The 17,124-nt window shown below is 41.7% G+C and overlaps 1 protein-coding gene across 2 annotated transcripts; it reads left to right on the forward strand.

The window, feature by feature from the left end:
- Positions 1 to 4,471: 4,471 nt before the first annotated feature.
- oclnb (occludin b) lies at positions 4,472 to 16,067 on the forward strand. 2 transcript variants are annotated; one of them, XM_017709673.2, is made up of 9 exons: positions 4,472 to 4,539; positions 5,711 to 5,804; positions 7,488 to 8,154; positions 9,177 to 9,341; positions 9,990 to 10,108; positions 11,547 to 11,651; positions 12,642 to 12,813; positions 12,957 to 12,998; positions 14,822 to 16,067. In XM_017709673.2, exons 2-9 carry the CDS (start codon positions 5,770 to 5,772, stop codon positions 14,918 to 14,920), a joined length of 1,404 nt encoding a protein of 467 aa, XP_017565162.1. In that variant the 5' UTR covers positions 4,472 to 4,539; positions 5,711 to 5,769; the 3' UTR covers positions 14,921 to 16,067. The 2 variants fall into 2 exon arrangements, with proteins under 2 accessions (XP_017565162.1, XP_017565163.1); XM_017709674.2 differs by lacking the exon at positions 4,472 to 4,539 and adding an exon at positions 4,735 to 4,809 and having other exon boundaries at positions 14,822 to 14,920.
- The last annotated feature ends 1,057 nt before the right edge of the window (positions 16,068 to 17,124 follow it).

The raw sequence follows: 17,124 nt of genomic DNA on the forward strand, positions 1-17,124 counted from the left end.
CTTTAGGCCTTAAAGGAACAGGAATGTTGAGCTAATAGCTCATTTCTATTGGTGTAAATGGGAGCCTCACTTCACAGACATCGTAAGCAGATTGAGAGGAATTTGAGGCACGTGTAAACTTGTTTGACCGGCCTTTCAGAGCCAGTTTCACCTTACAAGCTGTAAGTAGTTTCAGGGAGAGAGCGTGGACTCCACTCACTCTGGATGTGTAATCATCACCATAGCTCGCATGTTTTGTTGCTTCATGAAACTTCATAAAAACTAGTTTTAAAACGGTTGTATTCATGTCTGTAAAGGGAAGAAAAAGATGAAGTTTTGTTTTTTAATAGCAAACACTGTACAAATTAGCCAACAGGCGCTAAGCAACGTAAACCTAAAACTCATTCACATGGAAATCAAATTAGCCACGGTTTATTTCAACTGTTTAAAAAGTAGATTTTGAACATTTAGGACCAATTTTCCTGTTTTAACCATTAGCTGATCTCTTTAGGTACAAACCAACCAAGAAACACGTTGAGCTTGAACCGCTATCATGTAGTTCAGTCAGAAATACTAATGTCGCTAACAGTAAACAGCATCTCATTTCTATGATGTTGATATCATGTGAATTAGCGACTGCTGTGAACAGTGCTAATGCCACTAACAGTGACTTAACCCAATAGCCATTAGCAGTTAGCTTCATCCACTGTTAGCCAATTACCGCATTTAGCATGGTTGCTGTTCTGTCGAGAAACCAGTTTACATGAAGTTTTATGCCAACATGCTTGGACTAAGTGAAATGTGATGTTTCACTCGTTCCAACAACTTTTATTTGCTTATTTTTGTCTATTTAATGCATTTATAGCTTTCTGTGTCATTAGAATGATTCACGCGTCCAACTGAATCAAAATGTTAATATCAACTGTCCATTGTTTACGTCTATGTTTTGGGTTGAAGGGCAAAATTCGAACAATAATCTTTTACATCGTTAAAAAATCAAAACAGTTCTACAAATAGGATTTTATGCGCTGGTCATAAAGCTTTATTTACTATCCAAAACAACCAGTGCACCAATATTTATCTGCGGTGTCCGTGTGTTTTATATGTATTTTGTAAGTAATGTTGTTAAACCAGCCATTAGGGGTGTATTTTGTGTGCTTCTGGTGCCGGTCCCAAGCCCGGATAAATGGTGAGGGTTGCGTCAGGAAGGGTATCCGGCGTAAAACTTGTGCCAAAACTATCATGCGGATCACAAATATTATTGCCATACCGGATCGGTCGAGGCCCGGGTTAACAACGACCGCCTCCGGTGCTGTTGACCAGCAGGGTGCCGGTGGAAATTGGACTACTGTAGGTTGAAGACCATCAAAGAGGAGAGGAGGAAGGCGGGTTAGAAGGCAGTGAGAGAGAAGGAAAGGCAGGAGTGTGGAGGTTAGAGTAGGGACTCTGAACATAAGGACAATGACTGGTAAAGGCAGAGAGCTTGCAGACATGATGGAGAGAAGGAAGGTAGATATTCTGTGTGTTCAGGAGACCAGATGGAAAGGAAGCAAGGCCAGGAACATTGGAGGTGGATTCAAACTGTTCTATCATGGTGTAGAGAGGAAGAGAAATGGAGTAGGGATAATCCTAAAGGAACAGCTTGGGAAAAGTGTTCTGGATGTAAAGAGAGTGTCAGACAGGATCATGAGCCTGAAGTTGGAGGTTGATGGTGTAATTTTGAATGTGGTCAGTTCATATGCACCACAGGTTGGTTGTCAGTTAGAGGAGAAAGAGGAATTTTGGAGTAAGATGGATGAAGTGGTAGATGGTGTCCCTAGAGAGGAGAGATTAGTGATTGGTGCAGACATCAATGGACATGTTGGTGAAGGAAACAGAGGGGATGAAGAGGTGCTGGGTATGTATGGTGTGAAAGACAGAAATGTGGAAGGTCAGATGGTTGTAGATTTTGCAAAGAGACTGGAAATGGCTGGGGTGAACACGTATTTTCAGAAGAGGGAAGAACACAGGGTGACATACAAGAGTCGAGGGAGGTGCACACAGGTGGATTATATCCTTAGCAGGAGATGCCACCTAAAGGAGATTGGAGATTGTAAAGTGGTGCCAGGGGAAAGTGTAGCAAGGCAGCATAGGGTGGTTGTCTGTAGAATGAGATTGGAAACAAAGAAGAGGAAGAGAGTGAAGACAGAGCCAAAGATAAGATGGTGGAAGCTGAAGGAGGAGGATGGTTGCAGGCAGTTCAGGGAAAAATTGCAACAGGCCCTTGGGGGCAGTGAGGAGCTACCTGAGGACTGGGAAACTACAGCGAAGGTGGTGAGAGAAACTGGCAAAAATATGTTGGTTGTTTCGTCTGGTCAGAGGAAAGAAGACAAGGAAAGTTGGTGGTGGAATGAGGAGGTCCAGGAGAGTATTCAGAAGAAGAAGGCAGCTATGAAAAAGTGGGATAACCAGAGAGATGAAGGAAGTAGGCAGGAGTACTGTGAGGCTAGTCGCATAGTGAAAAGAATGGTGGCAAAGGCAATTAGTAAGGTGGAAGTGAGGGCAGCTTTAAAAAGGATGAAGAATGGAAAGGCAGTTGGTCCAGATGACATACCTGTGGAGGTATGGAGATGTTTAGGAGAGAAGGCAGTGGACTTTTTAACCAGGTTGTTTAACAAAATCCTGGAGAGTGAGAGGATGCCTGATGAGTGGAGAAGCAGTGTGCTGGTCACCATTTTTAAGAACAAGGGTGATGTGCAGAGCTGCAGTAACTACAGAGGTATAAAGTTGATGAGCCACACCATGAAGGTATGGGAAAGAGTTGTTGAAGCAAGGCTAAGGTGAGAGGTCCAGATCAGTGAGCAGCAGTTTGGTTTCATGCCCAGAAAGAGTACCACAGATGCAATTTTTGCGTTGAGAGTGTTGGTAGAGAAGTACAGAGAAGGTCAGAAGGACCTACATTGTGTCTTTGTGGATCTAGAGAAGGCATATGATAGGGTGCCAAGACAGGAACTGTGGTACTGTATGAGGAAGTCAGGTGTAGCTGAAAAGTATGTTAGGGTGGTGCAGGACATGTATGAGGATAGTGAGACAGTGGTGAGGTGTGCCGTTGGAGTGACAAATGGTTTCAAGGTGAAGGTGGGGTTACATCAGGGATCAGCTTTGAGCCCCTTCTTGTTTGCAATGGTGATGGACAGGTTGACAGATGAGGTCAGGCAGGAGGCTCCATGGACCATGATGTTTGCAGATGACTTTGTAATCTGTGGTGAGAGTAGAGAGCAGGTGGAAGAGAATCTGGAGAGGTGGAGGTTTGCACTGGAGAGGAGAGGAATGAAGGTCAGTAGAGAAAAGACGGAATACATGTGTGTGAATGAGAGGGAGGCAGGTGGAAAGGTGAAGATGCAAGGAGTAGAGGTCATAAAGGTGGATGACTTCAAATATCTTGGGTCAACCATCCAGAGCAATGGACAGTGTAGAAAGGAGATGAAGAAGAGGGTGCAGGCAGGATGGAGTGGGTGGAGACGGGCGTCAGGGCTGATGTGTGACAGAAGGATAGCAGCAAGAGTGAAAGGGAAGGTTTACAAGACAGTAGTGCGTCCTGCTATGATGGATGGTTTGGAGACTGTGGCTCTGTCTAAAAGACAGGAGGCTGAGCTGGAGGTGGCGGAGATGAACAGTTCTGACTCAGCGTGTTTGACTGACTCATGTCACGTCTGTTCTCTCTGAATGTCTTTGTTTACATCTCAGCCATCAAGTAACGTAGAAACTTTAAAATCCGATTTCCCCTTTAAAGTTTCGACTGCCTCGCTAGTCGTTTATCGGTTTATCAGCGTGTAAGCAGAACTAAAACAGTGTAATACTGATAAATATCGCTTTTGTAGATACGTTTAGATCCTTATTTTAACTCCTTTCTTATGTAATGTATCAACTAAATTAAAGCCTTGATGTTTTGACTCTGCTCTTTGATTTAATGTACGGACAGATCTGATGAAAGGTGTTTTAAATAGAATCAACTTTACTTTTGATGAATGTCGACAGCGGAAACGTCATATTTACAGAATGGGTGAATAAAAATGACAGACGAATAATTGGTGACTGATAAATGAACAAGTGCCGTGGATAAAAACAGCATTTCTTTATTATCGACCGGCGCACTGTTTAAAAATGTGAGGCTAATTATGTCAGAGATTGTAGTGAAAATGGTATAAAAATGCGGAGGAGCAGATCTAGCACGGTTATAATCGAATAATCGTTAGATCTGAAAACGCTTTACTTTACAAAAATTCCAGACGCGCTGAAGACAAACAATTGTAAACAAATATTCATAACAGGCCACGTTTAGAAACATATATAATATAATATAATATAATATAATATAATATAATATAATATAATATAAGGCAGGATGGGTGATGATGATGCTGAGGGCGTTTCCTACCTGAGAGAGGGAGAGAGAGGGAGAGAGGGGGGGAGAGAGAGAGAGAGAGAGAGAGAGAGAGAGAGAGAGAGAGAGAGAGAGAGAGAGCTTGAGCTTGTTTTTTCCACACAGTTGTGTTTGTAGTGAGGACGGAGAGGCAGCAGGTGAGTCGTTGTGTTGTCTTACAGACATATTTATACTTTCACTGGACACGTTATTTCATGAACACTTATTAGTTTGGATAGATAGATGACAGAGTAAGAGAGAGAGAGAGAGAGAGAGAGAGAGAGACAGCGCGCGAGTTCATTAAACTCAGCTTAGGTTAGCTGGATAAATGTCCGCTAACGCGCTGTGGGGTTTTTTCGTGTTTTGATGATTTAAAACACGAACACATTCGGCTACGGACTCAGAGATCACTCGGAATATTTATTACCGTAATATTTTAATATTTTAACTCGTGTAATCCGACTTTCTTCTTCATTTCGACTCTTTTTCCACTCGAGTGTCCAGTTCGCGGTGCCTCCGTTTAACTGACATTTGACGGCTTTGCGGGAACGTTAGCTTAGCTTAAAATGTCGACTGACTGAAAAATGACCGTTTTTTTGAGCGTTAACATTATTAACCCGTTTAATCTGAACTTTTGTGTGTTGTTCGTCGTTTTTTTCCACATTGAACCTTAAACATTCGTTAGCTTTTTATTCCAATTTCCCCTTCCACCTTAAATGGTGCAGAAGTTCATGTAAGTGCTGCACCATTTAAGGTGGACCGGAAAATTCGAACGCGAAGACGAGCTCTGTACCTGCTGCCCCGCTTATACTATAAAGTGGAATTCCACCGGTCTTTCGAAATTTGTCTATAATTCGGTGGTTCACAGTATGACCAGTCATTCAGTTTGGTTTGATGCGAAATAATAAATAAAAGTTATAAATAAACTTTCCAACCAACTCGGATGTCTTTACCATGGTGGTGATGGGAACCTAGTCTTTTTTATATGTGATACTAATGATGGTGAAATATTCATGAATCTGAAAATAATACGTTTTCTTTGGGGTCTACTTTGACTTAGAGCACCTTTCAGGTACTCCACCACAAATAAATTCAAATAGAGGTGGACATCTGGTTCCTATCACCACCACCGTGAACAGTTCTGACTCTAAGTTTCTCTATAAACGAGCATTTCACACCAAACCACTCTGAATGACCATGTAGGCGTGTCAACCGTTTAACCATGCCGAAATTTGAAAAAGTGATGTAGTTGCCCTTTAATCTCTGTGTGGCCGCCTAGTCCGAGGTCAGCTTCGTCTTCACTGACCCCACTTTCTTCTCACTCCACAGGACAGCTTTTCAGTGCTTTAAGTAAACTCTGGGGACAAGGACAAACCCAAGGGTCCAACATGCCTTCAGAAAAACACAGCAGCAGTAAAAGGACGTAAGTACTTCTAATGCTTTATCACTCAGTGTCGCTCTGAAAATGGTATAAATGCAGGTGGGCTTGCATTTGTGAGGGTAAGTACCAGAGTCACTTACTCATCTTAGACTTGAGCCATATTTTACTGAAGTTTGGCTCCTGAGAAGCCGCCCTGGGGCAAATATTGTCTCACGCAAATCTTTATGGCTCAATCGAGTCTCGCTGAATATCATTTACATAAGAAAAGTGTAAGATTTCTTCATTTTCTCATCTACATCTTACAGAGCCTTCAACAGTCTCTCAGTGCAGAGGCTTTCTTCTCATCCGTCTTCAGAGCTTCTTACAGCGAAATGCTGATGATATCATAGACAACCAAACATCTCACTTAAATAATAGTTTGATGTTGTTTGGTCCATTTTGAAACTCAATCATTCACTGCCCTCCATGCAGTCTACATATGTGCCTGTTTTGAATTAATCGTTTTTGTGGATGTCATAGATCCACCTATTCAGCCTATAGTAGTTTAGCCCCGCCCATTCATTCAGCCCAGGCTGCTGTTTGAATGAGGCGTTCGGCTCTGTTATATTTATGTGCGTCCTAAAGGCACAGAAACAAAACCAGCCTGGTTTGATTTCACTTTTTTAATGATCTGATTACATTTCAGCGCATAGTGCTTTGTGAATAAGGCACAGTACAGGGCAGCCAATCAGAAGAGAGCTCATTTACATGTATCAGTCTTAAAGGGACAGTAAAAAACAGAATGTTTAATCATAAGAGATAAAGAGGTCACATGAAAAGTAATCTAACAATAGAACCCTTTTTGGTACTGTATAGAACCCTTTTCACAAAGGTTTTCTATATTACATCTGCGGCACATTCTTCATCAGTCTAGAGAACCCTTTCACGATGCACAGAGCGCTTTAATCATGCAAAGGGTTCTTTGAGTGTTCATGCTTCTATATAGAACCATTTTCTTTACTAAAGAATCTTTGAAGTAAAGAAAATGTTTGTATGTGGAGCCATGAACACTCAAAAGAACTGTTTGCATGATGAAAACGTTCTTTGCATCATGAATGTATTCTTCAAACTGACGGAGAATGTGCTGTAGATGATCTATATAGACGATTTTTGAAAATGGTTCTGTATAGCATTTTGTATCTGCTTTTGTTAGTGTCAAGCTTTTTGCAATAGAACCATCTATAGCACAATTATGCAAATTTCCCATCAATCTGAAGAACCTTTCATGATGCAGAGAACCTGCAACTGTGAAAAAGGGTTCTTTGAGTGTTCATGGCTTTATATAGAACCATTTTCTTTACTGAAGAACCCTTGAAGAGCCCTCTTTTTAGTGTGGGTAATGAACTTGGTGCTTAAGTAGTTTTGACCTGCTGCTCTCTTAAACTCTTAAAGATGATGGTGCTTCAAGGGTTCTTAATAAAGAAAATGATTCTATGTAGATGAAGAATGTGCTGTAGATGGTTCTATATAGCACCAGAAAGGGTTCTTCTGTTGTTACAGTGTCAAGCTTGTAACAGTAGCATCGTCTATAGCACATTGTTCTTCAGACTGATGTAATCACTTTCATGATGCAAAGAACCTGTTATCAGGCATGATTCATGGTTCTAGATAGAACCATTTTATTAAATAAAGAACTCTTGAGGCAGCTTCTTTTTTATTTCTCATGTTTTCCTTCTTTTCTTCTAGCCACCACCGGTCCTCCCGCCACACCTTCTCGGCCGCCTACCCAGATGAGCACATGCTACACTACTACCGCTGGACGTCGTCTCCAGGTGTGATGAAGATCATGTGCATCATCATCATCATCATGTGCGTGGCGTTGTTTGTGTGTGTGGCGTCCACTCTAGCATGGGACTATGACATGGAAGCCATGGGCATGGGTGGGCTGGGAATGGGCATGGGCTATGGAGGCGGGGGCTATGGAGGCGGGGGCTATGGAGGTGGTATGGGGGGCTCGTACGGCAGTGGGGTTGGAAGCTATGGTGGTGGGTACGGCGGCTACGGAGGCTACTATATGGATCCCTTGACCGGCAAAGGCTTCATCATCGGCATTGCGGCCGTCACCTTCATAGCCGTGCTGGTCATCTTCATCCTGGTGGTGTCGAGGCAGAACACTGCCCGTTCACATAAGTTTTACCTGGCCAGCATCATCATCTCTGCCATCCTGGCCGTGCTCATGCTCATCGCTAGCGTGGTGTACCTGGTGGCCGTCAACCCCACGGCTCAGTCCTCTGGCTCCATGATGTACAACATGATCTGGCAGCTCTGCGCCCAGTACCAGAACCAACCCCAGGCGTCCGGCATCTTCATCAACCAGTACATGTACCACTACTGCGTGGTGGAACCTCAGGAGGTGAGCGAGCATTCTTTGAAGCTGGGGCCTGACTAGTATGGAGTAATGGATAGGATGGTCAAAACGTAAACAGACTCCAATTGATTTGAATAGTGCTTTATTGATCATTTGAAAAAGCACATTTTTTGTTTTCCTGTAATTTTTCCATCAGAATTTAAAGGCGACTATAGAACAACTTTTCCCACTTTTCATGATCTTGCCCATCCCCTCCCACCCCAACTTATCATGGAAAGACCTTCCTTCAAATGATATTTCACTTGCAAATGCATCATGATATGGATGGAAAATGTGCTTTGATTTCCAGTTCATGTTTAACCTCAAACCGGAGAAAGTCACAGAATCCTATATTGATATTGCACCACTAGGAGTGGGACAAAGCAATTTTGTTTTTTTTTTCCGTAATTTTTGTTCACATTAACTTTTTTTGTGATCTGTTGTCGAGCACTCGTTTAAAGCAAGGATGCATTCCATGGTAAGCCATTTAGCACCAATTCTGCCTGTAGTCAGAGCAGAGCTTGTTGGAAAGTCCACTCAGTGGTCATCTTGGTAACACACTCCATCAGATGTGCCCTGACATACGAAACTCCTATCTCTTTCAATGAAGATAGATCTGTAAACTAGAAACTAAAAGCTTTTGTTTTTTGGTAGAATTTGACCAAAAAAAGCATAAATATTTTGTAGCTTTTGGTTCAGTTTGGTTAAATTTTTTAACCTTGTTATTTTCATCTACTGCCTTATCTCCACAACTAGGGTCCCCCCCACCCCACCCCACGGCTCTACCAGCAAGCCGATTAGCTCTTTATGCTTAAGGGGCTGGACTTAGTCACAGAGACGCCATGTTGAGCTTCACAAGCTTTTCCATTCATTTTCCAAGCATTGTTTTCTCCTTTATAACGTCTTTAAGCATCAGAAGTACTCATAAGCAGCCGTCCTCAGCATATTCCACTTAGTCCTTCTGTTGACTTTGAGTTTTAAGGCCCACTTGAAAGAGTCTCATTCCTCCCTCTTCTCTTCTCTTCCAGGCCGTTGCCATCGTTTTGGGGTTCCTTTTGGCGGTGGCACTGATCATTCTGCTGGTATTTTCCGTGAAGACCCGCCAGGAGATGAGACGCTACGGCAGACACCGTGTGTACTGGGAGGAGCCTAAGCTTTTCAATGACACCTTTTCTCATGGTGTGGAGAAATGGGTGAGTAGGCCAGGCATCTGTACTAGCCAGTGCTTTGAATATGACCACGAGGGAGGGGTGGGGTTGGGGGTAGAGGGACTGTTCCAAAGGAACCTTGAGTGCAGCAAAATTGAGAAAGCTAAACAGTTTCATGTCCATTTTTTGGGTGTGTCCAGCAGCCCCCGGCCCCCCGAGGCAGTTTAATGCATCCAAGAAGACCTCAGGGGGAAAACTTGTTGGGACAAAGCTCTTGCCGGTTGCTTGGCTTAGTAAATGTTGTGGTAGTTTTGTCCTGCTACCTGTGGATAGTATCTGCTGAGGAACTGGAGGAACCGGTTTCTTCTTGAGTTAAAGGTTCCGACAGACTGTTTACCATATAGAGAGAAAGAGAGGGCTGGTTAGCTGCAGCTCTGGTACTTCATATGACATACATAATTAAGAAATATTTTCCCATTTTAATTCTGTTTAAGGCTGTTTTAATCAAATAACCAGCATCTAGTTTCTCAAAAGCATTGACTTCTGTCTTTAAGTGACCTTTTTTCATACAGTGTTTGCTCTATCTTATGATAGATGTGGGAACGAACAAGGCTGTTTACTAAATAAATGAAAGCTAGGTCACTTTGTACTCGAAAGCCAGAGTTAATTGTGCATGTGTTAAATTCTTTACAGGTGACTAACGTGTCTGGGGAACCAGAGGCTTTGGTGAATGACCACAATGACCAGGTCGGTGCATCCCCAAGCTATCTTGACCAAAGCGCTGATTTTCAGAAACCGATCTATCTTCCTGGGTGAGTTTTTTTTTATTTTTTTTTTTTATATATATATATATATACACACATATATATATATATATATATGTGTGTGTGTGTGTGTGTGTGTCACAGCTGTGTCCAAAAGCTGTTTCCAAAGCTCACAGCTGACACTATGTCCCCGTTCAAAGACGCACATCTTTCTGAGGAGATTAGATACAAGATACTCACAGAAAAACAGAAGTTTTCAAAACTGTCAAATTAAAAATGATTAACTTCTAACAACCACCTGGAAGACCTGGTAGACCCCAAAACTGCACCCATCAGATACACAGCACTGTCATTTTTGAGAGAGGGGAGAAAATCAAGCTGCTTCAGAACTGAAAACATCCACAGGTGTTTCTGTCCATTCTTCCACTGTGAGAAAACGACTCAGTGCTGTGGGTCTGAAAGGACGTGTAGCTGTTCAAGAAGAACCTCACTGAGAAAAGGAAACGGACACACCAAACAAAAAAAAAGCTGAACCATGGACTGTTGACCCCAGAGTCCAGACCTCAACACTGCTGAATGTGTTTGGGATTATTTGGTTGGTGAGAAACAGAAAATACAACCAGTTTCTAAGACTGAACTTTGGAGATGTGGAAAAATGTCCCTGCAGATTTCTATGAAAAACTGAAAGTGAGTTTCCTGAGAAGAATGCGTGTTTTTTCTGTTTCGACTGGAAATCAAACACATGAAGAGCAGCGCTGTGAAAGCAGAAGTATATACGCTTATCTGGCTCCAAAGATTTGCTAAAGGTGACGGTGGCTAGTGGAACAAGAAAAGAAGAATTTTGAGAATGTTTGTTTTGTGGCAACTTTGGAGGACTTTCCTTTGTCCCTTGCTGGAGCTCGAATAACCTGTTCTGCAAGGGGATGTTGCTCGGCTGTTCCTAGAATCTGATGTTCTGAATGTCAATATTCACATCAGCAAACTTTCCTCACCGTGACTCATTTGGAATGAAACTGTTTTGATCCAGCCACAAAAAACCTGATTAGTAAGGCAGATTTGATCATTTTGCTTGACGATGACTGAGATCTTCTCTTTTCTTATCTAATATCTCAGCAGTATCGTATCATAAGCTGTGATTAACTACAACTACAAATCTAAAACTAAAGAAGTATGTTTGCTATAAGGAGCTTTATGTAATGGTAGGGATGGAATGTTGCACAGCAACAAGGAAGTAAATCTAACAAAAATATATTCTTCCTTCAGCCATATAACAAAGACTGATGTCCAGCCAGAGCCAATAATATGAGTCACAGGAGCACATAAATATTATTTGTTGTACCTTTAAAACTCAGGAGTCTGTTTTGGTGCCATTTCACTCTGTGTTTCCTTGTCCTTTGTTCCTTCCCTCCATTGTTTCTGTTTTGTTTCATTGTTTGCAGTTTTGGATGTTGTAGTTTCTGTTTTCTAATGTCTTGTCTGTTCACAGCGGCTCCGACCTGACGAGCATGCTGAGCATAACAAAGAGTAAACTGAGAGACTACGATACGGGAGCAGAATCAGCTGACGATCTGGACGAAACTGACTATGATGGGTGAGGAGCTTTAATGTTAAAGGCGGTTAGGTGACAGTTGAGATTCCTTCATTGCAGATGATCAGCAAAGACACGTTTGCTTGGTTGGTTTTAGACAGGAGTTAAAGGGTTAATCCCTGTAAAAGAAAAGAAATAAACTCACAACTCTGCAAACAGACATGTCGATGTCTTTTAAAGATGTGCTGCAGTGAACTTCACAAACGCTTTGCAGTCTATTGAGTAAATGTTACTCCATGAGGACCAGTTGGAGTGACATAATATCAGCAGTACATTTCAGATGTTTCATGTACGTGTGGTGATGCATCTGAGACTTAGAGTACTGTCTCTCTGTTTGTCTGCCTGTCTGTCTGCCTATGACTGACTATTTTTCCATCTATGTGTTGGTTAATATCCATCCATCCATCCATCCATCTGCTGGAGGAGCTCTGTTGTTGTCTTTGCAGGCTGTAGGTAGTTGTTGCCACCTGTATGGCACATGTTCTTTTGTAGGATTCTCACAGGTGCTCACCTTTACCTGTGGAATCAAAGTCAGAGCGATGCAGGTACCCACACTGCCATCAAGACATTGTAACAGCAGTTATATTTAGTTGTGGGAAGGAAACAGTGTTCTTCAGGTCAGATAGGGACACAGTTTGTTTAAAGATGCAGATATAATATAATATAATGTATGTATGTCTGTTGTTTGTCTATCTAGCTATCTACCTGACTAAAACGATGCTATAATGTTTGTTTGTTTAATTAATTGGTTGATTTTTTTTTTTAACCTTTATAAAAAAAACTAGACACGTATACTGATGGTTTATTTTTATTCTTTTGTTAGTTCATTCTCAAAACTCTGAAGCTTTCAGAGTTTTTATAGAATTACTTACAACACTGACATATTATTACTGTTCCTACACACTTTGTGCATCGGTCAGTCAAAACAGCATTAAGATCTTCTCCTAGTAATATTTTCACATAATTGTATAACTCTGTCTCTGTGTCTTACAGTGAGTTCCCTCCCATCACTAATGATGTTAAGAGGCAGGAATATAAGCGGCATTTTGACAGGGACCACATGGAATACAGGCGGCTGCAGGCCGAACTGGACGACATCAATGTGGGCATCGCCGAGGTGGACCGAGAGCTGGACCGGCTGCAGGAGGGAAGCCCACAGTTCTTGGTAAGGGACCTCACTGTGTCCAAACCCCAAATTGAGTGATGGCCACCAAGAACACAATGAAACCAATTACAACATGAATAGTATTCCTTTTAATGTCGGTTAAATTTGTTGATTAATGGAAAATTACATTTTGTCTATAACAGGATGCCATGGTGCAGTATAACAGACTGAAGAGCCTGAAGAGGGTAATTATCCTATTTTATAAATATTGATACTGAATTAAAAATTTTAACCGTTTAAAAAGACATGCCGGCCTAAAACTAGCTGTTTGATATCTAGTCATGTTACAAAGTATTCTGCAGTGCAGGATTGCCTCCCTCAGCCTCAGCAGTGTCGCAGAATTCAGTCTTTTTTGTGTTTTTGTCCATCTGTTTTCACTCACTACAATACTCAGCTTGTATCACATAAACACGTCATACAACCATTTGGAATACAGATACACTATATTGCCAAACGTATTCAGTCCCCCATCCAAATCATTGAATTCAGGTGCTCCAATCACTTCCATGGCTACAGGTGTATAAAGCCGAGCTCCTAGGCCTGCAGACTGCTTCTACAGACATTAGTAAAAGAATGGGTCGCTCTCAGGAGCTCAGTGAATTCCAGTGTGGTACCGTGATAGGATGCCATGTGTGAAACAAGTCCAGTTGTGAAATTTCCTCACTATTAAATATTCCACAGTCCACTGTCAGTGGTAAAATTCATATATGAAGCTGGTGAGAAAAAAAAAAGCCTTCTTATTTTTTTCTCCTACGGCTCGCATCTAAAAACATTGCTCAAGTCAACGTTATTTCGCAAGTCCTCTTTGTTTTTGTCGAGTCACAAGTCATCGAATTTAGCTACGTTTACGTTTCTTACCAAATCAGATATCTTTGTTTGGCTGTTCATAGTACGTTTTAAATGTGATCTGTGGGACTAAACAGATCTCGCTACTAAACTGAACTGCATGCTCAAAATCAGCCTGAACCAGGCTTCAAGTGGTTTATTCAGAGGTAAACAATCATGACTGCCAACGAACGCTGGTCACTCCTGGAAGGTTTAGTTTCAACTTCATCAGTGTCACAGAAGCCATCATGAAGCATCACTGACTGACAGCTGGGCAGAATGTGTTCGAGCTCGCCGTATAAAAGGCATGTTATTCAAACACTTTTGTAAGTCGCTCTGGATAAGAGTGTCTGCTAAATGCCATAAATGTAAATGTAAACACGATCACTTCTTTGGTTCATGTCCTTGGATTCTTCTGACGCTCCAGCCTTTGGCCTTCTGTAGCTGCTTTCAGGGATTTCTTTTAGAATCTCTTCGATTGTGAGCAGATGCAATAAGTGCCTTCTAGTTTTTTGTTACAGAAATATCAGATTAAATGTTTGAGTCAGCGGAAAATTATGACGATTGTGGAGTTGAATTGATGTAAAAATCGCATGAATTCCAATCTGGCTGTTCAAACTGAGTCGCATCGGATTTCGGATTAAATGTGCTTTTTGCTGAAACACAGACATCTGTGTCACATTTTACCAGTTGTGTGAACAAAACTTTTGTGACTTGAGTCTAAAGTCGTCTGAGTTGAGGCCACATCTCTGCCAGCTTGAAATAGCCGTTGCAATATAAGGCCAGATTTTTCCGAATGCCAGTCCCAAAGTTCTCCAGCGCCAATGAAAATGTCAATTGTCAGGTTCCAAAGCAATGGAAAAATCTGATGACTGTGAAATGACCTCTACAGCTAGTGCTGTAAAAGGGTTCATTAGCCTTTAACTGTTGTGATGTGCTGTTCATTGTTGTGGTAAATAATATTAGCAGGTTAAATGCGTGTTTCATATATATATATAAAAAAAAAAAGGTTTCTCTGGATATTTTAATAATTTTATAAGAATATAATGAAGCTACGGCAGTAATGATGTTGGTCGTCATCCTCCAGGGCTGAGTAGATGTTCATGTAAAATCGGTCTGTAATCTTATCCACTTTCATTTTTGCTGTTAATAACTCTTATCTCGTTATCTCTCTCCTCTACAGTCAGCAGAATACCAAATGAAGAAGAAGAGATGCAAACAGCTGAAAGCTAAGCTGTCCCACATCAAGCGGAGGGTCAGTGATTATGACCGCAGACCGTGAGAAGCTCCCTCTTGTCTTTTTCTCGCCCAGTCTGCTCGTTTGGACCTCACCTTCTCTGCTGATTTCAAGATGTTGCCTTTGAGACGCTACGAACCCGATACAAAGTGCTTTTTTCATCTGTTTTATTTTAATTTTTGTATTAGACTCTTGATGTAACTTTTATTCTCTTCTTTTTTTTAATAGTTTTTTTTATTCCTTATTCCAGGTTCAGTAGCCTTTTTTTGGTGTACAGCTTTAGCCACAGTTAGGGTCGATGTTTGGTTCACAGTTGGCTAAAAAGCATCATTTGTTTTGGAAGTTGACTGTACACAACGGAATTGCACTGCTGTTTTTTTTAGGACATGTATGCCTCCTCTTTGTTGACATGGCTGGAGTTACAACACTCCTGCACTCCCACACCCATATTTCCATATTTATTAAGCAGCTCAAAAGGGAAAACCACTGATCTGTGAACAGCCCTCAATTCTATTCAGATAATGTTCTTTAGACTATAAAACAGACCAAAACTGATTTGAGATCAACACGTTGACTCTGAGAAGTATAAATATGGGCTCACCTTTGAGCCGGGATTAGTAGCACTGACTGTTACAAGGTGGCTGTGGATTTAGACACAGGTTATTGTTAGTCGTGAATTTAGATTCAAGTAATAAAAAACGATCACAAGAAAAATAGAAAAACACGTACTTAAAGAAATAAGTTCAGCGGGGGAAATAATTAGATTTTTTCCCTTATTACACAAAATGTACAGTCAGCGAAGACACATTTAGTGTCTGAAGGAGCTGTAAGGCTAACGTAGCTAAGAAGAAATGGAAGCTAATGCCTCACCAGTTACATAGCATAACGCAAACTGGATGCCTAAACCTCACACCAAGTCGTTCTCCTTGTTCTGCTCTCCAGTAAGACCCCTCGTCCACTTGCCCCACTTCCACAGTGCCATCATGGATGTTCTGTTTCTTTATTAGTTCAAATGAAGTTATTGTTCCCTTTCCAAACCCAAAAATTGGCATACAAAGTTGCCATAATGTTGCATTCTTGACAACCAGGAGCAGGACTTTTCAGACTTGCTTCCCACCTCAAAGCGTTCACTGTTACTCATAGTAAACTAGCCCTCATTTGGCTGATCTGGATGTATTAAAAGCTCTTAAAAAGACTTTAAAAGAGTGGTTTGGTTAATTCTTAAAAGAAGCAGACATAGGCTGGGGCAAAAGTTTGGTTAAAAATCTAATACAGAATGACCGTAAAATTGTCCAAGTAGGCTTCTGTGTTTAGCATATGCACTAGCATCAACTCGGAAGGCCAAAAAGCTAAAAACAGCATGCTGTTATATTTTGTTCTGTCTGCACTTCCATGTTGAAACATCATGGAACTGCAACTTGGAGACGTCAGAGCGTTGGGTTAAAATTCCAACTTTCAGAATTGGAATTAGGAACTGGAGGAATGTTCAAATGGATTTTTTGCCTTCCAAGTTGGCCATGAAACGTATTAGCCATAGCAGCAAAACCATAACTTTCAATTTGCTATGTTCACACTTAGTTTAGAGTAGCCAACTCTTCCATTCTTCATTTACTGCTAACACAACCACAGCCGGTTTATGAGGAGGCTGGCCGCTTCCTATTTCCCCCGTTATATCAAAAACAGGACCGCTAAACAGCTCGCGAGTGAGTCCTCAATGAATGGGCGTAAACGGAAAGTTAAAACAGTTTCTAATCACTCGCCCTGAACGTTTCTTTAACTTTAGAAAGTAGAAGGATGTATTTCACTAAAAAAAACAACGCTCACAGACGTCATGAACACACGAGAGGCCTAATAAACTCCTATAGCTCGGGTTTAAAAGCTCTTAAAGATATAACAGCGGTGTTAAAATGCTTTATGCTGTTCTGTTTCAGAAAAGTGTCTTAGGATTTATGAACTATTATTTTGTTCTGATGCTCCATATCAACCCATTCATGTTGGACTCGCTCGGGAGCGCCCTCTAGTGTCTGAGATACCCAGTAGACACCTTCTGAAGAAACTTAAGCACTCTGCCAAAGGCCACACAGCTAGCAGCACGAGAGAACAGAGGTTTCTACAGCGAAGCGTTTGGCCAGACAAGGCGTGTTGACGGAATGATCGGTGCTGTGTGCTAAACTGACCCAGCCGAGGGCTCGGCCGACCCTCACGGCCATCTCCGCGCGGTCCTCCTCCCTGTGGACTGTGAGCGGACG

Source organism: Pygocentrus nattereri, chromosome 20 (assembly GCF_015220715.1).
Source record: "Pygocentrus nattereri isolate fPygNat1 chromosome 20, fPygNat1.pri, whole genome shotgun sequence".
Taxonomy (NCBI): domain Eukaryota; kingdom Metazoa; phylum Chordata; class Actinopteri; order Characiformes; family Serrasalmidae; genus Pygocentrus; species Pygocentrus nattereri.